This window comes from Cherax quadricarinatus, chromosome 38, assembly GCF_038502225.1.
Source record: "Cherax quadricarinatus isolate ZL_2023a chromosome 38, ASM3850222v1, whole genome shotgun sequence".
Lineage (NCBI taxonomy): Eukaryota > Metazoa > Arthropoda > Malacostraca > Decapoda > Parastacidae > Cherax > Cherax quadricarinatus.
The window spans coordinates 11,510,473-11,537,095 of NC_091329.1; the positions used below are offsets into that span (position 1 = coordinate 11,510,473).

Here is a 26,623-nt window from a genome sequence, read left to right on the forward strand (position 1 = left end):
GAGCTGAGGTAGAATAACAACTCTTAGCCTGTAAATGAGCTGAGGTAGAATAACTCTTAGCCTGTAAATGAGCTGAGGTAGAATAACAACTCTTAGCCTGTAAATGAGCTGAGGTAGAATAACAACTCTCAGCCTGTAAATGAGCTGAAGTAGAATAACTCTTAACCTGTAAATGAGCTGAGGTAGAATAACAACTCTTAGCCTGTAAATGAGCCGAAGTAGAATAACTCATAGCCTGTAAATGAGCTGAGGCAGAATAACAACTCTTAGCCTGTAAATGAGCTGAGGTAGAATAACAACTCTTAGCCTGTAAATGAGCTGAGGCAGAATAACAACTCTTAGCCTGTAAATGAGTTGAGGTAGAATAACAACTCTTAGCCTGTAAATGAGCTGAGGCAAAATAACAACTCAGCCTGTAAATGAAATGAGGTAGAATAACAACTCTTGGCCTGTAAATGAGCTGAGGTAGAATAACAACTCTTAGCCTGTAAATGAGCTGAGGTAGAATAACAACTCTTAGCCTGTAAATGAGCCGAAGTAGAATAAATCTTAGCCTGTAAATGAGCTGAGGCAGAATAACAACTCTTAGCCTGTAAATGAGCTGAGGTAGAATAACAACTCTTAGCCTGTAAATGAGCTGAGGCAGAATAACAACTCTTAGCCTGTAAATGAGTTGAGGTAGAATAACAACTCTTAGCCTGTAAATGAGCTGAGGCAGAATAACAACTCTTAGCCTGTAAATGAGTTGAGGTAGAATAACAACTCTTGGCCTGTAAATGAGCTGAGGTAGAATAACAACTCTTAGCCTGTAAATGAGCCGAAGTAAAATAACTCTTAGCCTGTAAATGAGCTGAGGCAGAATAACAACTCTTAGCCTGTAAATGAGCTGAGGCAGAATAACAACTCTTAGCCTGTAAATGAGCTGAGGCAGAATAACAACTCTTAGCCTGTAAATGAGTTGAGGTAGAATAACAACTCTTGGCCTGTAAATGAGCTGAGGTAGAATAACAACTCTTAGCCTGTAAATGAGCTGAGGTAGAATAACAACTCTTAGCCTGTAAATGAGCTGAGGCAGAATAACAACTCTTAGCCTGTAAATGAGCTGAGGTAGAATAACAACTCTTAGCCTGTAAATGAGCTGAGGTAGAATAACAACTCTTAGCCTGTAAATGAGCTGAGGCAGAATAACAACTCTTAGCCTGTAAATGAGCTGAGGCAGAATAACAACTCTTAGTCTAAAAATTGATCCTTGGGAAAAATAAAAGCAGATCATTTTTATTACCTGACTTCTCTTCCATCGTATACAATGACAATCTTTCATGTATTTAACCGACAAAGCTCTCAAGAGCAGAGAGTTTCTCAATATATGTTACAGTGTTACACAAATATCTTATATAAACACTGTCGTTATAAAACCATTATTGTAACATTGCCGTTACGGTACAATACAAATCCTAGCATGCCCGTTAATAAACATTATAACTACAAAACACTGCACAATACAGTATTGTATTTTTGTGGGTTACCTTTAGATTCTACTCTCCCATCTTTCATCCAAGGTGGAAGTGAATTTTTTTTTTTTTGAACTCAAACAAGCCTAGCAGTCTAACGTAAACTTGCTAAAACTGACATAGCCTAATATAACTGAATCAACTTAAACATGTGTAAGAATTTAAGTACATACACATATTTCACTACTGTCCTTAGGATGAAGGAAGAGAATGACTTATGTGACCCTAGTAGGTTTAGCGCTTCTTTTTAATTATAATAATAATAATAATTATATAATTCTTGTTTATATATATTTAATGACATTTTCTTTTAATGATGTATGACCCTAGTAGGTTTAGCGCTTCTTTTTAATTATAATAATAATTAAATAATTCTTGCTTATATATATTTAATGACATTTTTCTTTTCATAAGCAAATTGTTTTTTTTTCCTAAACTGAACAGCAGTGGTCGCTTTTCTGTCCCATCTTGACGCTCTCGAAGACCTTCATGAATCTTCATTTATCCTTTAATGTACAGCTTTGTTACATAGTGTGCCAGGTTGTGGTGCCCACTCTGCACGAACGATCTAACTGATCTAGTCGTCATCCAAGAAGATAGTCTGAAACTCATCGCCCGCTGCTTCATTTAACATAATTTATTATAAATATTAATTATTATCAGCCCTAAACACGTGTGGGTTGTGCTTGACTGCACAGCTGTTGACAATTTGTTTGCTAGAGCGCGCTTGCAAGTCTAAACCTTTTGTTATCCTGTGATATAGCCCTTCCATCCTTCCCTCACCCACTCCTGCTGTCTCTTCCTCACATCATTCAGCATGCTGTGTTCCGTCCTGACTAGATCAACACAGCTCGAGTTATCTGTTCTTACCGCTACATGCTTCACCATACTGCCCCAGTCCATATCTTCAGTTACATTAGCAGTCTGCTTCTGTACTACACACGATCTCGCTAGCCTCTCGTTGGCTTCTCTCAGCTCCTCAACTTCGCGTCGCATCCTGTCCCTGCCGAAGCCCTCTACTTTCTGTTCGAATATCTGGTAGAAGAACTCGTAGAGGCGAACATCTGCTTGATTCAGACGTTGCAGGCCTTCTCGCGTCTCCTCCGACATGTTTCTTTTTTTCTGATGGACTCTGTGGTTAATCCTGAGGTAGGTGACGTCCTCAGTACTCCAGCACATGATATTCTTCAGTAGAACAAGAGATTCGTCGTACCTCTCAGCTACCATCACCAGATCGAAGGCATTCTGCAGCCTCTTCAGTTTTTGTGTCATCTCCCCAGGTTCGTAGTCCTCCACGGTGCTGTAGCCCATGTCAAAGAACATTTGGTGGACACCGAAGACTCTGGATTTCCGTTTTCTCATTACAGCTTTGTAGGGCAACTTGGCGAATGTCTCCAGCGTCATCTTGTAGAACTGCACCCACGGAAAAATGTCTGACATTATTTATTACTACGAAGAAGCTGAATAAAACTAAAAAAAAAAAATACAATTCACAATGACGTAGTTGGAACAATTCACAAATATTCCCGAAGTTGGAGATAAAACTTAGTACGACACTTGGGTCCGTTCAGTATCACTAACAGGTCCAGGGCGGGCAAAATCATAGTTTTAAGATTTATCTCAAATTTGTGAGTTACTTGCAAACAAGACTATCTCCAATTTTACCTTTAGTACTGACAGATACATTCACGTAGATTTACAGAGCATGCTAATATTTAACTTAGGAACCTATTCTTATTAAAATTTGCGTAACATATCTTAATCCACCAAACCTAAAGTACCTTGAAGAGCGGCAACCACTGTGGTGAGCTCTGGTTATTTTGGATGACTGGAGGCACATGCAGTTCTGCAAAATAGCTGAGAACCGCTCACAACAGTGAGCTATTTTGCATAGGCGCTTCCTGTGATTGTATTCACTTGGACCTCCTCTTTTCTGCAACTCTACAAACTACTGATGATGTGTTGATTACAACACGAAAGGCCTAGAGCTATCATTCAACGCCCCCCGTAGTTGTTTTGCATCTTGTATCGCTTGTTCGCGATTTTTGCCTTTACTAAGTTGTGTTTGTGTATGCGTGTTCAAACTTACCAAGTTAAGACTCATCTCTTGGCCCTACCTCTTGTGTGTATATAAGGTATGTATATATGTATGTATGTTTATATATACAGCTCCCCACGCAAATCTAGCAGTGTTGTTACCTCCTGAAGATCAAAGAAGTCCCAAACGGATTCGAACTGGGCGACTGGTTCTCGTACTATGGTCACCCAGACAGCGTCCTCTCTCATCGCCTGAGACCAAAGAAAATATGACTTTAAATATTGTGATCTATTATTAAATATTTACGGAGGTAATTTCTCACCCTTCATATAATGGCACACACAGAGAAAACATTCAGTTCTGAACATCATGAGAGTTCTGTGTCTCGTATTCCCCAGAAAAGGACATGAGATATGCAGTATTTTCCGGCATATAAGGCGCACTTTTTTCCCGTCTTGAAAAATCAGCCTGCGCCTTATATGCTCAAAATGAAGGTCAAGGGCAGAGTTGTTTACTTACGTTACATTACAACTGCTTGCAAACATCGTCTTATATGTCTTACATGCTCGTGCGCCTTTTATGTCGGAAAATACGGTACATTTATTTGCTTGGGGTTCTTTCTTACATTTCTACTGTATTTTATTCCGCCTTCTTCTTACCTGCTGAGCATATGTTGGTTGGCTGCATCCTGGTCTATCTTCTGCTGATTCATTACTTAGTCCTTCCTTTACCACTTGCTTAAACTTATCGAATTTCTCCTAAATCTTTCTTTCTAGGTATTCAGTTATCCTTTCCTCTGTATCTTTTAATATTTTCCAGACCTCAAAGGCAAGTTTCTCTTTGATCCCATTTGTGTCCCCATTCATTACCTTAAGCATATGATAAGTGCTCCTCATGTGTGTGTGTCTTCACCTAATTGTAGTTGCAGGGGTCATGTCTCAGCTCGTGGCCCCTCCTCTCAACTTGCAGCTTGCCAGATTCACTCCTAGCCTCGTGGGCCCTCTAGTACCTACTCCTAAAATTTTGCATGGAGTTTGTATTATTTCTTCGTTGAGATTATTCCACTTCTCAACCACCTAGAGAGTGAAGAAATATTTCCTGACATTCATGTGTGTTCTTACTGTCGAATTTCCGCCTCTCAGCCTGTCCCTGCCTGCCCTATCAACTCCTCAGAGTATTTTTTTTTATCGTGTCTTCCTTGGTCCTTTTGTCCTCCAGTATTGTTAGAATTAATTTCTCTAGTCTCTCTTCGTAGCCCATTCCCCTTAGCTATGGAACTAGTTGCAAACTTCTACACTTTCTCCAGTTTCTTAACATGCTCTCTCAGGTCTGGGTTCCATATTGGTGCTGCGTACTACTCCACAACTGGCCTGACGTATGTTGTATAAAGCGCCCAGAATGACTTCTGGTTGAGATTCCAGAACGTCATTCTCCGATTTGCCAGGTGAGCAACGGCTGCAGAGATTACTCGGTTGACACTAGCCTCTGGCTACATGCTAGGCACTATGCTTACTCCCAGGTCTTTCTGAATGTCTGCATTATGCAGCCTCTTCGTTCCCCTCCCCGCACCTCTTCATTACCTTGCATGGTATACATGTGAAACTGGGCTGTAGTTCAATGTCTCCTGCTCATTTCCTTTCTTAAATACAAGTATTATGTTCGGTGTCTTCCACATCTCTTCCAACAGTCTGATGTTCATTGACTAGTTGCTGATCTTAGCTAGTGGTTCTGTCAGTGTTTTTGTTCCTTCTCCCAGAATCCACAGACACACCCCGTTAAGTTCCAATGCCTTTGATGTATCCAGCTCCATTAAGAGTTTGTTTTTACCTATACCTCAGTTGTGTGTATGGTGTCCCATATCTGCTGGTGTATTCTGTGAGCTCTCCTTCCTTCTTCAGATGAGTTGCCTTTTACTGTCGTTTTACTTCTCATGTGGCTGTGAAGTATTTTTGGTTCAGAGTTGGCCTTGGTTGCTATGTTATTCTCAAGTTGTCACTCAGGCTCTCTCCTAACCCTTGCACAGTCATTTCTGGATAACTTGCTCACTTCTCTATTTTCGTCTGCTCTTTGCTTTCTATAGTTTTTTTTTTTACGCTCTTATACTTCTCTTGTTTTTAGTCTTCGTTTCTCTGGTTAAACCAAGGGCTCTCTTTGTCATTTGTATTGTCCGTTCTTCATCTAGGTATGAAGTTTTCCTCTGCCTCCCGGCACTTCCCAACTTCACACTCCATCTCATCCACTGACTTTCCCTCCAGTTTCCTTTCCTACTACATTCAAGAATTCCCTCATTCCTGCACAGTTCCCTCTTCTACAGTCTGGTTTCTAGCATCATATACTTGCCAGTATTCACTCTATGTTTAGTTCCACAAGGTATTCCACATACAGTATTGCGTGTATGTATGTATGTATATATATATATATATATATATGTGTGTGTGTGTGTGTGTGTGTGTGTGTGTGTGTGTGTGTGTGTGTGTGTGTGTGTGTGTGTGTGTGTGTGTTTGTTTGTGTGTGTGTGTGTGTGTGTGTGTGTGTGTGTGTGTGTTTGTGTGTGTGTGTGTGTGTGTGTGTGTGTGTGTGTGAATTGTGAGTGCGAGTTAGTTACAATTTTATCCTAGGCACATGTCGATTAGACACTAGGCCTGTTGTATATGAATGTGTGTGTGAGATCCAGTTCTTGGAACAAGGTCCTTTCCTTGAATTGAAAACCATTGTATAGTTTACCTGTGAGAGGGTATGGAGATTGAAGCGAGTGTGGACCACCATCATGTTGTACTTGCCATCAGGGGTCCGTAGAGAGCGTGGGATCATGGCGGGTCTGAAGGTCTCAGGTGATCCCAGGTAATTACCTGTCAAAGGCAACACCCATGTCAGCCTGTGCTTCTTCCCGTACCTGTAATGTGCGTAAGAAATCTGTAACATTCATCTAGTCTAAATATAATTTTTCATCACACATTCTTAACATGCAACCTCGTCCTAACAATTCTTTTCTCTCTAACCCTTCCATTCCTTACTCCATCGCTCCCTCACCCTCTCCCATTTTTTCCATAATTTCTCCTTTCACTTCATCATAATCTTTCCTGAATCCGTTCTCTACCTTCCTTCTCTTTTCTCTCGTTCTCTCCTACCCTTCTCTCTTTCCCTGCATTATCTCCCCTTCTAGTGTGGACACAACACCACTGTTGCATCGTTGAAGCTGCTGTAGCTATTGAACTCATCCTGTAATTCTTGATATCCTCATCGCTTTACTGCACGTTTCATTACCTCAAGTGTGCAAACCATCCTGTGATGGAATATAGCAAGGAAACTCAGCGAGCTTCTCTTCCCCTTAGGTAAATGTCACGAGCACAAGTCCTTTCAAAGGCCAGTTGTAGCCAGCCGTGGAAGACACTAGTGCAGCCAATGGAGCAATCAAGAGAATCAAGAATGGTGTATACCAGCTGTTAGCTTTTGATTTACCATATATTCCTTCCGCCTAGACTTTTTTACAATTATTTACATTACACACATTGGGTATAACCAATACGATGATATATGGACAGATCCAAGTATAGTATTAACCAGCTCGCAGGCTTCTGCAGATATGGGTGCACACGGCTATCTCTACATCTATCTCCTCCATCTCCTCCCTCATCGTGAACAAGACGAACCTTCGGTGAAGCTGTCAGTCACCTCTTACTCAAATGGTGCACTCAGGTTTATGGTGGCTTAGGATGACATGCAGGAATATGGTTAATAAGCGTGATATACATCGAATATAATTTTCCATTCGACGCACGACAGAGTAATTATATAACACTGCCGATGTACATATTTTTCCTGGTATTCATGAAGGTGTTCCCTAGTGCAGTACCGGAGGAAAATACGCTGGGTGGTGGTGGAGGCGCATTTGTGTGTCTTAAGGAACATGAGATCCTGGTGAGGAACGCAGGTACCCTTCTTCGACGACGCAGGTGACGATGACGACGTAGGCGGCGTATCCCACGCAGACGCTGGAGACAACGACACACTAGGGACCCTGAAGATAAGGGAGGTCGTGTTAAAACAGCGACACCAAGTGTGTTTATGTGTGTATGTGTGTATGAGTGTGTGTGTGTGTATGAGTGTGTGTGCGTGTGTGCGTATGAGTGTGTATGAGTGTGTGTGTGTGTGTGTGTGAGAGTGTGTGTGTGTGTGTGTGTGTGTGTGTGTGTGTGTGTGTGTGTGTGTGTGTGTGTGTGTGTGTGTGTGTGTGTGTGTGTGTGTGTGTGTGTGTGTGACAACAATCAATATTTGCACCAATAACTCAGTACAGTTGTGACCGGGTGTGGAAGTGTGAATTGCTCATTACTCTAAAATTTGATCATGATTGTAGCCATGTATAAACGTAAGTAACCATTCTTACAGTATTCATTACCTTTGTAACTTGTGAGTTCATTACCTTTGTACCTAGTTCAGCTATCAAAACTTTGGGGGCCCAGTCCCTGGACCCATTACGTACCTCTGTAATCTGTAAATACCTTTGTAATTTGTCATGATTGTGACTAGACCTACCTGGAGTTCATTACCTTTGTAAATTGTGAGTTCATTACCTTTGTAAATTGTGAGTTCATTACCTTTGTAAATTGTGAGTTTATTACCTCTGTAACTTGCTCAGCTATCAAAACTTTGGAGTCCAGTCCCTGGCCAATTATGTACCTCTGTAATCTTTTGACTACCGCCCACAGGATGGGTATGGGGTGCATAATAAACATATTAAACTAACAAGACTACCTGGCTGTCACCATCATCTACAATATTGAGAGTAACACCAACAAGACCACCACTACCACAATCAATATGACCGGAATGACTCAAGGAATCACAATAAGATTGTAAACATACCAGGGAACAGGTGGGGATTTGAACCCATGGCCGGTGCGTAAACCAGTGCTTAACACCACAAAAACTATCACAGACTTTAGTACCAGAAACGCAATCAACACCACCTGGAGACCTGGAGTTTACCTGGAGAGAGTTCCGGGGGTCAACGCCCCCGCGGCCCGGTCTGTGACCAGGCCTCCTGGTGAATTAGAGCCTGATCAACCAGGCTGTTGCTGCTTGCTGCACGCAAACCAACGTACGAGCCACAGCCCGGCTGATCCGGAACTGAATAAATGCTCTAAACACACATATCTTGAAATGTCGCATTTCAGACATTATTGACAAAAAGACACACATTGCAGAACAAGCTTTTATTGAAACAACGTTTCGCTCAGAAGCTTTAAATGTATAGTAAGGAAACATACAAAGAAGAGGTATAAGTAAGGTAAGATTCACCGGGACACAGGAAAAGTGTTGCCTGAGCAGAGTCTGTCACGTGATGACTGAGGTCTGAGACTGACTTAAAGTTCCACCCCTTTGACAACGAACCATCCTACACAAGTACAGCAAGGAGAGTTACACAGGTACAAGGAGAGCTACACAGGTACAAGGAGAGCTACACAGGTACAAGGAGAGCTACACAGGTACAGCAAGGAGAGCTACACAGGTACAAGGAGAGCTACACAGGTACAAGGAGAGCTACACAGGTACAAGGAGAGCTACACAGGTACAGCAAGGAGAGCTACACAGGTACAGCATGGAGAGCTACACAGGTACAGCAAGGAGAGCTACACAGGTACAGCAAGGAGAGCTACACAGGTACAGCAAGGAGAGCTACACAGGTACAAGGAGAGCTACACAGGTACAAGGAGAGCTACACAGGTACAGCAAGGAGAGCTACACAAGTACAGCAAGGAGAGCTACACAGGTACAGCAAGGAAAGCTACACAAGTACAGCAAGGAGAGCTACACAGGTACAGCAAGGAGAGCTACACAAGTACAGCAAGGAGAGCTACACAGGTACAAGGAGAGCTACACAGGTACAGCAAGGAGAGTTACACAGGTACAAGGAGAGCTACACAAGTACAAGGAGAGCTACACAGGTACAAGGAGAGTTACACAGGTACAAGGAGAGCTACACAGGTACAAGGAGAGCTACACAGGTACAAGGAGAGCTACACAGATACAGCAAGGAGAGTTACACAGGTACAGCAAGGAGAGCTACACAGGTACAAGGAGAGTTACACAGGTACAAGGAGAGCTACACAGGTACAAGGAGAGTTACACAGGTACAAGGAGAGCTACACAGGCACAGCAAGGAAAGCTACACAGGTACAAGGAGAGCTACACAGGTATAGCAAGGAGAGCTACACAGGTACAGCAAGGAGAGCTACACAGGTACAAGGAGAGTTACACAGGTACAAGGAGAGCTACACAGGTACAGCAAGGAGAGCTACACAGGTACAGCAAGGAGAGCTGCACAGGTACAGCAAGGAGAGCTACACAGGTACAGCAAGGAGAGCTACACAGGTACAGCAAGGAGAGCTACACAGGTACAGCAAGGAGAGCTACACAGGTACAGCAAGGAGAGCTACACAGGTACAGCAAGGAGAGCTACACAGGTACAGCAAGGAGAGCTACACAGGTACAGCAAGGAGAGCTACACAGGTACAGCAAGGAGAGCTACACAGGTACAGCAAGGAGAGCTACACAGGTACAGCAAGGAAAGCTACACAGGTACAGCAAGGAGAGCTACACAGGTACAGCAAGGAGAGCTACACAGGTACAGCAAGGAGAGCTACACAGGTACAGCAAGGAGAGCTACACAGGTACAGCAAGGAGAGCTACACAGGTACAGCAAGGAGAGCTACACAGGTACAGCAAGGAGAGCTACACAGGTACAGCAAGGAGAGCTACACAGGTACAGCAAGGAGAGCTACACAGGTACAGCAAGGAGAGCTACACAGGTACAGCAAGGAGAGCTACACAGGTACAGCAAGGAGAGCTACACAGGTACAGCAAGGAGAGCTACACAGGTACAGCAAGGAGAGCTACACAGGTACAGCAAGGAGAGCTACACAGGTACAGCAAGGAGAGCTACACAGGTACAGCAAGGAGAGCTACACATGTACAGCAAGGAGAGCTACACAGGTACATCAAGGAGAGCTACACAGGTACAGCAAGGAGAGCTACACAGGTAAAGCAAGGAGAGCTACACAGGTACAGCAAGGAGAGCTACACAGGTACAGCAAGGAGAGCTACACAGGTACAGCAAGGAGAGCTACACAGGTACAGCAAGGAGAGCTACACAGGTACAGCAAGGAGAGCTACACAGGTACAGCAAGGAGAGCTACACAGGTACATCAAGGAGAGCTACACAGGTACAGCAAGGAGAGCTACACAGGTAAAGCAAGGAGAGCTACACAGGTACAGCAAGGAGAGCTACACAGGTTCAGCAAGGAGAGCTACACAGGTACAGCAAGGGGAGCTACACAGGTACAGCAAGGAGAGCTACACAGGTACATCAAGGAGAGCTACACAGGTACAGCAAGGAGAGCTACACAGGTACAGCAAGGAGAGCTACACAGGTACAGCAAGGAGAGCTACACAGGTACAGCAAGGAGAGCTACACAGGTACAGCAAAGAGAGCTACACAGGTACAGCAAGGAGAGCTACACAGGTACAGCAAAGAGAGCTACACAGGTACAGCAAGGAGAGCTACACAGGTACAGCAAAGAGAGCTACACAGGTACAGCAAAGAGAGCTACACAGGTACAGCAAGGAGAGCTACACAGGTACAGCAAGGAGAGCTACACAGGTACAGCAAGGAGAGCTACACAGGTACAGCAAAGAGAGCTACACAGGTACAGCAAGGAGAGCTACACAGGTACAGGTAGAAGAGCTGGAAAATTAAAATTTCACACACTAAATGACAACAGAATATCGTCATTGTAAATATAAATTGATTGACTCATTATATTCATAGGAAAATGCTAAACCCACAAGGGTCATACAGCACTTAGAGAATCTGAGGAAATCATGCTTGAGGCAAGGCAGGCGGGGACACCTCCAATTCCTCGGATCTAGAGCCCTCCACCAACATCGAAGCGCCTCTTATCAAAAGTCAGGAAAAAGGCTAGAAAAATTAATTTTTTTTTTTTGGTATGTAGTTTTATGTGAGACAACTTACTGCCTTGTGCAAACTACTTAACACACAGCTTAACTACTTAACACACAGCTTAACTACTTAACACTGCTTAACTACTTAACACACTGCTTAACTACTTAACACACAGCTTAACTACTTAACACACTGCTTAACTACTTAACACACTGCTTAACTACTTAACACACAGCTTAACTACTTAACACACAGCTTAACTACTTAACACACAGCTTAACTACTTAACACACAGCTTAACTACTTAATATACAGCTTAACTACTTAATATACAGCTTAACTACTTAATACACAGCTTAACTACTTAATATACAGCTTAACTACTTAACACACAGCTTAACTACTTAATATACAGCTTAACTACTTAATACACAGCTTAACTACTTAATATACAGCTTAACTACTTAACACACAGCTTAACTACTTAATATACAGCTTAACTACTTAATACACAGCTTAACTACTTAATATACAGCTTAACTACTTAACACACAGCTTAACTACTTAATATACAGCTTATCTACTTAATACACAGCTTAACTACTTAATATACAGCTTAACTACTTAACACACAGCTTAACTACTTAATATACAGCTTAACTACTTAATACACAGCTTAACTACTTAATATACAGCTTAACTACTTAATACACAGCTTAACTACTTAATATACAGCTTAACTACTTAATACACAGCTTAACTACTTAATATACAGCTTAACTACTTAATACACAGCTTAACTACTTAATATACAGCTTAACTACTTAATATACAGCTTAACTACTTAATATACAGCTTAACTACTTAACACACAGCTTAACTACTTAATATACAGCTTAACTACTTAATATACAGCTTAACTACTTAATATACAGCTTAACTACTTAATATACAGCTTAACTACTTAACACACAGCTTAACTACTTAATATACAGCTTAACTACTTAATATACAGCTTAAATACTTAAAATACAGCTTAACTACTTAATATACAGCTTAACTACTTAACACACAGCTTAACTACTTAATATACAGCTTAACTACTTAACACACAGCTTAACTACTTAATATACAGCTTAACTACTTAACACAGCTTAACTACTTAATATACAGCTTAACTACTTAATATACAGCTTAACTACTTAATATACAGCTTAACTACTTAATATACAGCTTAACTACTTAACACACAGCTTAACTACTTAATATACAGCTTAACTACTTAATATACAGCTTAACTACTTGATATACAGCTTAACTACTTAATATACAGCTTAACTACTTAATATACAGCTTAACTACTTAATATACAGCTTAACTACTTAACACACAGCTTAACTACTTAATATACAGCTTAACTACTTAATATACAGCTTAACTACTTAATATACAGCTTAACTACTTAATATACAGCTTAACTACTTAACACACAGCTTAACTACTTAATATACAGCTTAACTACTTAATATACAGCTTAACTACTTAATATACAGCTTAACTACTTAATATACAGCTTAACTACTTAATATACAGCTTAACTACTTAATATACAGCTTAACTACTTAATATACAGCTTAACTACTTAACACACAGCTTAACTACTTAATATACAGCTTAACTACTTAACACACAGCTTAACTACTTAATATACAGCTTAACTACTTAACACACAGCTTAACTACTTAACACACAGCTTAACTACTTAATATACAGCTTAACTACTTAATATACAGCTTAACTACTTAATATACAGCTTAACTACTTAATATACAGCTTAACTACTTAATATACAGCTTAACTACTTAATACACAGCTTAACTACTTAATATACAGCTTAACTACTTAACTACACAGCTTAACTACTTAATATACAGCTTAACTACTTAATACACAGCTTAACTACTTAACACTTAATATACAGCTTAACTACAGCTTAACTACTTAATATACAGCTTAACTACTTAATATACAGCTTAACTACTTAATATACAGCTTAACTTAATATACAGCTTAACTACACAGCTTAACTACTTAATATACAGCTTATCTACTTAGCACACAGCTTAACTACTTAATATACAGCTTAACTACTTAATATACAGCTTAACTACTTAATATACAGCTTAACTACTTAATATACAGCTTAACTACTTAATATACAGCTTAACTACTTAATATACAGCTTAACTACTTAATATACAGCTTAACTACTTAATATACAGCCTAACTACTTAACACACAGCTTAACTACTTAATTACAGCTTAACTACTTAATATACAGCTTAAACTTAATATAGCTTAACTACACAGCTTAACTACTTAATATACAGCTTAACTACTTAATACACAGCTTAACTACTTAATATACAGCTTAACTACTTAATATACAGCTTAACTACTTACACAGCTTAACTACTTAATATACAGCTTAACTACTTAATATACAGCTTAACTACTTAATATACAGCTTAACTACTTAACACACAGCTTAACTACTTAATATACAGCTTAACTACTTAACACACAGCTTAACTACTTAATATACAGCTTAACTACTTAATATACAGCTTAAACTACTTAACTACACAGCTTAACTACTTAATATACAGCTTAACTACTTAATATACAGCTTAACTACTTAATATACACTTAACTACTTAAATACAGCTTAACTACTTAATATACAGCTTAACTACTTAACACACAGCTTAACTACTTAATATACAGCTTAACTACTTAACTATACAGCTTAACTACTTAATATACAGCTTAACTACTTAATATACAGCTTAACTACTTAACACAGCTTAACTACTTAATATACAGCTTAACTACTTAATATACAGCTTAACTACTTAATATACAGCTTAACTACTTAATATACAGCTTAACTACTTAATATACAGCTTAACTACTTAATATACAGCTTAACTACTTAATAGCTTACAGCTTAACTACTTAATATACAGCTTAACTACTTAACACACAGCTTAACTACTTACAGCTTATACAGCTTAACTACTTAACACACAGCTTAACTACTTAATATACAGCTTAACTACTTAATATACAGCTTAACTACTTAACACACAGCTTAACTACTTAATATACAGCTTAACTACTTAACACACAGCTTAACTACTTAATATACAGCTTAACTACTTAATATACAGCTTAACTACTTAATATACAGCTTAACTACTTAATATACAGCATAACTACTTAATATACAGCTTAACTACTTAATATACAGCTTAACTACTTAATATACAGCCTAACTACTTAACACACAGCTTAACTACTTAATATACAGCTTAACTACTTAATATACAGCTTAACTACTTAATATACAGCTTAACTTAACACACAGCTTAATATACAGCTTAACTACTTAATATACAGCTTAACTACTTAATATACAGCTTAACTACTTAATATACAGCTTAACTACTTAATGTACAGCTTAACTACTTAATATACAGCTTAACTACTTAACACACAGCTTAACTACTTAATATACAGCTTAACTACTTAATATACAGCTTAACTACTTAATATACAGCTTAACTGCTTAATATACAGCTTAACTACTTAATATACAGCTTAACTGCTTAATATACAGCTTAACTACTTAATATACAGCTTAACTACTTGATATACAGCTTAACTACTTAACACACAGCTTAACTACTTAATATGCAGCTTAACTACTTAACACACAGCTTAACTACTTTATATAGAGCTTAACTACTTAATATACAGCTTAACTACTTAATATACAGCTTAACTACTTAACACACAGCTTAACTACTTAATATACAGTTTAACTACTTAATATACAGCTTAACTACTTAATATACAGCTTAACTACTTAATATACAGCTTAACTACTTAATATACAGCTTAACTACTTAACACACAGCTTAACTACTTAATATACAGCTTAACTACTTAATATACAGCTTAACTACTTAATATACAGCTTAACTACTTAACACACAGCTTAACTACTTAATATACAGCTTAACTACTTAATATACAGCTTAACTACTTAACACACAGCTTAACTACTTAATACAGCTTAACTACTTAATATACAGCTTAACTACTTAACACACAGCTTAACTACTTAATATACAGCTTAACTACTTAATATACAGCTTAACTACGTAACACACAGCTTAACTACTTAATATACAGCTTAACTACTTAACACACAGCTTAACTACTTAATATACAGCTTAACTACTTAACACATAGCTTAACTACTTAATATACAGCTTAACTACTTAATATACAGCTTAACTACTTAACACACAGCTTAACTACTTAATATACAGCTTAACTACTTAATATACAGCTTAACTACTTAATATACAGCTTAACTACTTAATATACATCTTAACTACTTAACACACAGCTTAACTACTTAATATACAGCTTAACTACTTAACACACAGCTTAACTACTTAATATACAGCTTAACTACTTAACACACAGCTTAACTACTTAACACACAGCTTAACTGCTTAACACACAGCTTAACTACTTAATATACAGCTTAACTACTTAATATACAGCTTAACTACTTAATATACAGCTTAACTACTTAATATACAGCTTAACTACTTAACACACAGCTTAACTACTTAATATACAGCTTAACTACTTAACACACAGCCTAACTACTTAATATACAGCTTAACTACTTAACACACAGCTTAACTACTTAGCACACAGCTTAACTACTTAATATACAGCTTAACTACTTAATATACAGCTTAACTACTTAACACACAGCTTAACTACTTAATATACAGCTTAACTACTTAACACACAGCTTAACTACTTACCACACAGCTTAAATACTTAACACAGCTTAACTACTTAATATACAGCTTAACTACTTAATATACAGCTTAACTATTTAACACACAGCTTAACTACTTAATATACAGCTTAACTACTTAACACACAGGTTAACTACTTACCACACAGCTTAACTACTTAACACACAGCTTAACTACTTAACACACAGCTTAACTACTTAACACACTGCTTAACTACTTAATATACAGCTTACCTACTTAACACACAGCTTAGCTACTTAACACACAGCTTAACTACTTAACACACAGCTTAACTACTTAACACACAGCTTAACTACTTAACACACAGCTTAACTACTTAACATACAGCTTATCTACTTAAAACACAGCTTAACTACTTAATATACAGCTTAACTACTTAATATACAGCTTAACTACTTAATATACAGCTTAACTACTTAGCACACAGCTTAACTACTTAATATACAGCTTAACTACTTAGCACACATCTGACACCACACAATGATGAGTGTTATGACGCTAGTGCATGTGGTGGTTGTGGTGGTGGTGGTGGTGGTGGTGGTGGTGGTGGTGGTGGTGGTGGTGGTGGTGGTGGTGGTGGTGCTGCTGCTGCTGCTGCTGCTGCTGCTGCTGCTGCTGCTGCTGCTGCTGCTGCTGCTGCTGCTGTGTACTTACCATTTGCTCGACCAAGAAAATTGCCCACAGAGTAGATGTAAAATAGAAAGAGACAGGCGCTCCATTTACAGGCGACGGAAAAGAATAACAGAGCGGCTAAAAGAGGTCAATATATCTGAAATGCGTAGGGAGACACTGGTCAGAGAAATAGCAAGCATCGAACTTAATAAAGGAATCTTATAGGAGTCAGGAATCGCGGGAAGAACTAAAAGCCATAAATGAAATCGAAAGAAACCCAAAGTATTTCTTCTCCTATGCCAAATCAAAGTCGAGAACAACGTCCAGTATTGGGCCCCTACTTAAACAAGATGGGTCCTACACAGATGACAGCAAGGAAATGAGTGAGCTACTCAAGTCCCAATATGACTCAGTTTTTAGCAAGCCGCTAACCAGACTGAGAGTCGAAGATCAAAATGAATTTTTTATGAGAGAGCCACAGAATTTGGTTAACAAAAGCCTATCCGATGTTATCCTGACGCCAAATGACTTCGAACAGGCGATAAATGACATGCCCATGCACTCTGCCCCAGGGCCAGACTCATGGAACTCCGTGTTCAGCAAGAACTGCAAGAAGCCCCTATCACGAGCCTTTTCCATCCTATGGAGAGGGAGCATGGACACGGGGGTCGTCCCACAGTTACTAAAAACAACAGACATAGCCCCACTCCACAAAGGGGGCAGTAAAGCAACAGCAAAGAACTACAGACCGATAGCACTAACATCCCATATCATAAAAATCTTTGAAAGGGTCCTAAGAAGCAAGATCACCACCCATCTAGAAACCCATCAGTTACACAACCCAGGGCAACATGGGTTTAGAACAGGTCGCTCCTGTCTGTCTCAACTATTGGATCACTATGACAAGGTCCTAGATGCACTAGAAGACAAAAAGAATGCAGATGTAATATATACAGACTTTGCGTAATAGCGCACAAAATGCGTGCTAAAGGAATAACAGGAAAAGTCGGTCGATGGATCTATAATTTCCTCACTAACAGAACACAGAGAGTAGTCGTCAACAGAGTAAAGTCCGAGGCAGCTACGGTGAAAAGCTCTGTTCCACAAGGCACAGTACTCGCTCCCATCTTGTTCCTCATCCTCATATCCGACATAGACAAGGATGTCAGCCACAGCACAGTGTCTTCCTTTGCAGATGACACCCGAATCTGCATGACAGTGTCCTCCATTGCAGACACTGCAAGGCTCCAGGCGGACATCAACCAAATCTTTCAGTGGGCTGCAGAAAACAATATCAAGTTCAACGACGAGAAATTTCAATTACTCAGATATGGTAAACACGAGGAAATTAAATCTTCATCAGAGTACAAAACAAATTCTGGCCACAAAATAGAGCGAAACACCAACGTCAAAGACCTGGAAGTGATCATGTCGGAGGATCTCACCTTCAAGGACCATAACATTGTATCAATCGCATCTGCTAGAAAAATGACAGGATGGATAATGAGAACCTTCAAAACTAGGGAGGCCAAGCCCATGATGACACTCTTCAGGTCACTTGTTCTATCTAGGCTGGAATATTGCTGCACACTAACAGCACCTTTCAAAGCAGGTGAAATTGCTGACCTAGAAAATGTACAGAGAACCTTCACGGCGCGCATAACGGAGATAAAACACCTCAATTACTGGGAGCGCTTGAGGTTCCTAAAACTGTATTCCCTGGAATGCAGGCGGGAGAGATACATGATTATATACACCTGGAAAATCCTAGAGGGACTAGTACCGAACTTGCACACGAAAATCACTCACTACGAAAGCAAAAGACTTGGCAGACGATGCAACATCCCCCCAATGAAAAGCAGGGGTGTCACTAGCACTTTAAGAGACCATACAATAAGTGTCAGGGGCCCGAGACTGTTCAACTGCCTCCCAGCATACATAAGGGGGATTACCAACAGACCCCTGGCAGTCTTGAAGCTGGCACTGGACAAGCACCTAAAGTCGGTTCCTGACCAGCCGGGCTGTGGCTCGTACGTTGGTTTGCGTGCAGCCAGCAGTAACAGCCTGGTTGATCAGGCTCTGATCCACCAGGAGGCCTGGTCACAGACCGGGCCGCGGGGGCGTTGACCCCCGGAACTCTCTCCAGGTAAACTCCAGGTACAGCAGACTTAGCATCCGCATGCCATTATTTTGCACTATAATAAAATTACATAGTGCTAGTACTAAATAATATATATATATATATATATATATATATATATATATATATATATATATATATATATATATATATATATATATATATATATATATATATATATATATATATATATATATATATATATATGTGTGTGTGTGTGTGTGTGTGTGTGTGTACTCACCTATTTGTGGTTGCAGGGGTCGAGTCCTAGCTCCTGTGTGTGTGTGTGTGTGTGTGTGTGTGTGTGTGTGTGTGTGTGTGGGTGTGTGTGTGTGTGTGTGTGTGTGTGTGTGTGTGTGTGTGTGTGTGTGTGTGTGTGTGTGTGTGTGTGTGTGTGTGGCCCGGTGGCCTGGTGGCTAAAGGTCCCGCTTCACACACGGTGGGCCCGGGTTCGATTCCCGGCGGGTGGAAACATTTCGACACGTTTCCTTACACCTGTTGTCCTGTTCACCTAGCAGCAAATAGGTACCAGGGTGTTAGTCGACTGGTGTGGGTCGCATCCTGGGGGACAAGGTTGAGGACCCCAGTGGAAATAAGTTAGACAGTCCTCGATGACGCACTGACTTTCTTGGGTTATCCTGGGTGGCTAACCCTCCGGGGTTAAAAATCCGAACGAAATCTTATCTTATCTTATATATATATATATACTATATATATATATATATATATATATATATATATATATATATATATATATATATATATATATATATATATATATATATATATATATATATATATATATAAGCGACCATTCAGCTTACCTGGGGATAACGTGCACGCACACTAGACTGTAGCGCGAGGCATTGTACTCTCTGTACTGCCATACACTCTGTACTGTCATACACTCTGTACTGTCATACACTCTGTACTGTCATACACTTTCTGTACTGTCATACACTCTCTGGACTGCCATACACTCTCTGGACTGCCATACACTCTCTGTACTGCCATATACACTCTGGACTGCCATACACTATCTGTACTGCCATACACTCTCTGGACTGCCATACACTCTCTGGCCTGCCATACACTCTCTGTACTGCCATACACTCTCTGTACTGCCATATACACTCTGGACTGCCATACACTATCTGTACTGCCATACACTCTCTGGACTGCCATACACTCTCTGGCCTGCCATACACTCTCTGTACTGCCATACACTCTCTGTACTGCCATACACTCTCTGGACTGCCATACACTCTCTGGACTGCCATACACTCTCTGGACTGCCATACACTCTCTGGAAAGGGAAGCCGGTTGCTCATATTAAGGATTTACAATCAAATGCCTAAAGTCAGCCATACTGGACGTGACTCCACTTGAACTTGTATTGCTAAGTAATGTGATAAACTCGTGATTTATATCATTATGTAGAATACAATGTTTTCTCCAGCACTAGAGTGTAAAAGCCTACAAAAATCTGGATACAGTTGAAGTTTGGGCCCGGGTAACAAGCTATGTCAGTGACTAGTACCTGGGGTCTGGTAGACAAAAAACACGTGTAATAAAACTAGCCCTATTAAATACGACATTTCAATCTTCAAGAGGCTTTATAAAGTATTTAACAAAGCCTCTTGTAGGCGACATATCGTATTTTGGTGCGTATATCCTTTTCCAGAACTTACCTGAGCGCCGCTTCACTCCACCTTCCCGGGGACAACAGCACGCTATCGCAGAAATTGCAATAATGTCTAGTCAATTACTATTTTATATTCTTCAACAATCTCTATTTTTCGCTTTTTAAAATCCCAGGAGAACTAAGATAATCTTTTTTTTATTATAAGTATCTTACCGATTACTAAATCCAACAGCACGAGGAGTGACGATGTCGCGTGCACGTTCCTTTTATTTATGGTTGTTAGTGTGACTTCACTCCTCTATGGGTGTCAGTAACCCGGGACGTTGAATGGAAACCACGGAAGTGTCTACGTGAGTGGCGACAGCAGACGAATCTATCATTATCTTGAGTACAACGAGACTAGACTCACTGGTCCACAATAGACTAGAGTGTTGCAGTATTCTGGCACCCGTCTTCCATCTTTCTCCCCATCATTGTATCACTATGGAATCTCAGTGGGGGAAATAATAATGACAATAGTAATAATTTGTATTTCTGTCGCTGTACGATCCAAGGAATCCCCGTATTGCCTAACCCTAGTCCCCTCTACTTCAAAGCACGCGAATGGAATAGTGTAGATGAATGGTTCAGAGAACTGACAAGTTGATAAATTAGACACATGTGCAACACTTGGGTATCTTTAATGAGGAAACGTTTCGCCACACAGTGGCTTCATCAGTCCATACAAAGGAGAATTGATGGACTGATTACATCGACTCGAGGCTGAGGGACTCATTACCTCAAACTCCTCCTGTTCTTCACCATTCTCCTTTGTATGGACTGATGAAGCCACTGTGTGGCGAAACGTTTCCTCATTAAAGATACCCAAGTGTTGCACATGTGTCTAATTTATTGACTGGAATAGTGCAGAGTGCAGCAATTAAATATCAGCAACGAAGATACGAGGCGACTCTGAAGAGGCATTCACACGTTATCACGTGGAAAATGATATTACATTTCCTACAGTAAGAATGTTAAATCAGGACACTCGCAAGCCAAATCTAATTCAAACCTTCCATTCAAAAACACCAGCTTTGAAACCGTATTGAAGAGGCATTCTAATATTATCTAAAAAAAATCTATATCGTGGAAATATTAAAGTTTATCCTCATTATATTTTAAAAACGCTCATAAGGAAAATTAGATTTTTATATATTTTTAAGACAATAAAATTTAATAAAATTGCTTTAAAAATGGCAATTGAAACCCATATAGCCCAAATCAATACATAAATACTTCAAATTAAGATACTTCAGCGCTTTGGGTTTGAAACCGATCAGTAGAGGCATTCTCTAGTTATTACATGAAAAATAGTGTATTTAATAATATTGGAAAATAGAAATTTACGCAGCTTATAATAAACGTCAAACTCTTCTTTAATAATGCCCACCAACTGCGAAAGTTTGAAACCAATCAGACAAGGCATTCTCCATAATTGGTCTAATTCCAACAATTCCAAGTTTTTTCTAATATAAGAAAAATTGAAAATTTGCACTTAATCAGACTAAACTTATAAGTTATCATTCTTTTTATTTATATTTTGAAGGTGATCAGAAAAAAGTATTTTTTCCTTACTGAGTATATCTATTTATTCAATATCACTGGGAGTTGGAACTTACCATCCAATAATATGATGAACCTTGTGTTCAGGAAGACACACCACTGCTCAATATTTAAACCCATTCAGATGAAACATTCTCCAGGTATGGCATGGATTCCAATTCCATATTTTATAAATTTTACATCATCATCAAATTTGCCGGTCCTAAGATAAAGCACGTACTAAATACTGAATCCGGTGAGAAGACATAAGAGGCGCGTGAGTTTACCTGTCTCCTAACATTATGTTTATTTTTCCCCTATAATCTAACTTGTCCGTAATTACTATCGCATTTGCTTTGTCTGCTTTTGTAAAGTGAAGTCTACGATCTTTCCTTAATACACGGTATAACTTAACAAATTTTTGATGACAATTGTGTTGCAGAGGTCTGAGCACAGTTCAGACCTCTGCAACATGGAGAGATGTTATCTGGCCCCATCGCCTTTGAGGTATCTAGCTCGCTTAGCAGCCTCTTCACGTCTTCCTCGGTTGTATGTATTGTGCCCAATACTTGGTGGTGTACCCCACATCTCCGTCTTTCTGGAGTCCCTTCAGTCTCCTCTGTGAACACTTCTTTGAATCTCATGTTGAGCTCCTCACATAGTTCTCGGTCGTTTCTTGTGATCTCCCCTCCTTCCTTCCTCAGCCTGAATACCTGGTCCTTAACTGCTGTTTTCCTCCTGATGTAGCCGTACAACAGCTTCGGGTCAGATTTGGCTTTCGCTGCTATGTCATTTTTGTATTGTCGTTGGGCCTCCCTTCTTACCTGTACATATTCATTTCTGGCTCTACGACTGCTCTCCTTATTCTCCTGGGTCCTTTGCCTTCTATACCTTTTCCATTCTCTAGCACACTTGGTTTTGGCCTCTTTACACCTTTGAGTGAACCAAGGGCTCACCCTGGCTTTCTCGTTATTTCTGTTACTTTTGGGTACAAACCTCTCCTCAGTGTCCTTGCATATTGTTGTCACATATTTCATCATCTCATTTACTGACTTCCTTGCCAGTGCTCTGTCCCACTGAACCTCGGGCAGGAAATTTTTCATGTATCTGTAGTCCCCTTTCTTGTAGTTTGGCTTCTTTCGTTCTGCCCTTCCTGCTTCCCTCTCCACTTGTAACTCTATGCATTCAAAGCTCAGAACCACGTGGTCACTGGCCCCGAAGGGTCTTTCATACATGATGTCCTCAATATCTGCACTACTCAAGGTGAATACTAGGTCCAGTCTTGCTGCTTCACCCTCTCCTCTCTCACTGGTAGTGTCCCTTACGTTTCTGAGCCATGTGGCTCCAAGTTCTCCCCGTCAATTTCTTTGTGACTGAAGTCACCCACAATCAGTAGCTTTGCCCTGTTCGCATGAGCCCTTCCGGCCACTTCAGCCAGTTGTGTCAACCATCTTTCTGTGCCACTCCTCCACCTCCTCTGTGCCTTCTGTCCTTTCCCGGAATCTGATATCCCGTTGGAAAGATAGAATTTGTTATCATTCCTGTGAGCTTGGTTTTGGTGAGAGCTATGATGTCCGGTGATGCCTCTTGCGTGTCTGTGTGTGTGAACTTCGGAGTCCAGTGATATTATTACCGCTACCTGGAGCTTGACGGCTTAGATACCGGAGCTTGTAATAAAACTCCACATTATATCAACACATGTTGCAATCAACACATCAAGATATGTTGATTGCAACATTCGTTCCGAGGGACGCTTTCCTCAGTCTCAGCAAGGCGTCCCTCGGAACGAATTAAGTAAGATTACTTATTCATTTGTGCACCTTTGCAAGCTCCTGATGATGCGTTGATTACAACACGCAAGGCCTAAAGCTATCATTCAATTCCCCATGTGGTTGTTTTGTATATATATATATATATATATATATATATATATATATATATATATATATATATATATATATATATATATATATATATATATATATATATATATATATAATACCGGGTGTCTCCACCGAGGCAGGGTCACCCGAAAAAAGAACAAAACTATTTGGTTATACTTTTTACATTGATCAGTTTATACAGAAGAGGTTAACAGCCCCTTACTCTTACGACACGCATGGCTTACGGAGGGAGAATTCTTTACTACCCTACGGAGATGAAAGGAACTAAATAATAACAAGAATTACTAAGAAAGCAGAAGAAAACTCAAATCAGTGTGTATACATATGTATACATGCCTGTGTTGTATGACCTAAAATAAGTAGAATTAACAAGATGTACCTGTTGTGTATTTATCAGACAGAAAGAAAAGACAACAACAATCTTACCATTGTGTAAAAAAATTACAAGCTTCCGTTTCACACTCAATTAGCAGGACGGAAGTACCTCCATGGATGGCTGTTGTCTACCAACCTTATACATGTGTACACACACACACACACACATATATATATATATATATATATATATATATATATATATATATATATATATATATATATATATATATATATATATATATATATATATATATGGGAAACAGAGGATGGGTTATGATGGTTATATATGTATTATTATAACCCAAAAAAATAACTCAGCAGCACCCTGGGACACAGAGCTCGCCAATAAGTATGGAGATAATGTTTGTTTATGAGGGAATTATGGAACATAATTATGGGCCTGTCATTATGTTAACTAGACCAGGTGTTAGGCACCGGGTTGTTTATACACTGTACTGTTATGAAGATGGTTATGATTGTGGCGGCGGCGGTGGTGGTGACGGAGGTGATAGTGGTGGTGATAGTGGTGGTGATGATGATGGTGGTGATAATGGCGCAGGCGGATCATGACTGTTGATTGGTAGTCTTAGTACTGTCTTGACAAAGGTTCGAACCTCAACTCCCTGAATTGTTTACATCAATCGTTGCGATTTTCCCAAATCACCGACAGTTCCAGTAGAGGAACAAGAGCTAGATCTTGTCGCTGGTCATGGTGGTGAGAGATTCTTCCATAAAATCTGAATCTGGAGTTGCAGTAGGTGGCCGATGTTAACCTCTGGAGTTCATAAACAGCTGGTTGGAAGTGCCTTATTACCTTCACGGTCCAGTAGTTAAGAAAGCACTGACTTGGTGTATTTTGTGCTGCTTACAAAATACGTGTGTGTATCAGTTACCTGTGTGATGGTGATGGTGGAGGTAGCGGTGGTAGAGGCACTAGTGATCTATGTTCAGGCAGACGAAGTAAGAACAACACGCTGGTCACCGCAGTGGAACACGCCATTAACCGTATCCAATATTGTCTGTGAAAAAAAATATCGTAGTAGCAATTTCCGAATAATTTTGGTGGCAGTAAACAATAATTAGAGACTCGAGGAGTGAAGGTTCGTGCCACTACACCAACCAGGTTCAGTTTGTAATCCCCAGAAACCGAGGCTTTGACGCTGGAGAAACTCCCCTCAAGGGAGGTTCCTTGACGCTGGTGAGGGGCTCTTGATCTAGGGAATTGGATCTGTGCTCCAGTTCCCTGAATTAAGCCTGAATGCCTTCCACCCCCCCACAGGTGCTGTATAATCCTACGGGTTTAGCACTTCCCCATGATTATAATAATAATAATAAGATGGAGAAGTTTTGAGCCGCCTAGTAATTGAAGCTATCCTCCCTCCCTCTGCATCAAATTTATTTAACTTCCATTCCTTGCTTTCCCGTAAATATAATAATAATTATTTATTAGGTAAGAAGCACTAAAGAAATGATTACAATAACAGAGGTAATGAATTTCATTAATATCAATGGAGGCGTGACCCTTGACACCTTCACGGTTCAAGCTTGATTCAAGTAATTGGAGCTGCTCTCCCCATCGTAAGATCAAATCTGAATACCTCCTATTTCCTTGGAACTGCGAAGTCCCTACGGACTTCGCATTTCCTTTGCTATGTACCCCATACCCATCCTGTGGTAGGGAATGGGTAGTCAAAATGTCACAGAGGCACATAATAAGCCTAGGGGCTGGGCATCTATGTATTATGGTAGCTAAGTAAGTTACAATGATCTACTAACAAGTGTCTGATCTGGTTACAGTCGTAATGAGTTAGTGAAACACATTACAAAAACATTATAACGTAGTTTATATGTGATTTTGAATTATAATACACATTTAAAAGGAATCGTTGTTCTCAAGACCTCTGTCGTAAATTTTGGACT

General features: G+C 39.7%; 1 protein-coding gene across 1 annotated transcript; it reads right to left on the minus strand.

Annotated features, from left to right (window-relative positions):
* Positions 1–1,287: 1,287 nt before the first annotated feature.
* On the minus strand, positions 1,288–25,817 carry LOC128692848 (galactosylceramide sulfotransferase-like). Its single transcript, XM_053782172.2, has 5 exons — positions 25,597–25,817; positions 7,403–7,567; positions 6,274–6,442; positions 3,711–3,800; positions 1,288–2,924 (listed from the first exon to the last, which is right to left on the minus strand). The coding sequence occupies exons 1-5, from the start codon at positions 25,701–25,703 to the stop codon at positions 2,259–2,261; spliced, it is 1,197 nt and encodes a 398-aa protein (XP_053638147.2). The 5' UTR covers positions 25,704–25,817; the 3' UTR covers positions 1,288–2,258.
* Between the last annotated feature and the right edge of the window lie 806 nt (positions 25,818–26,623).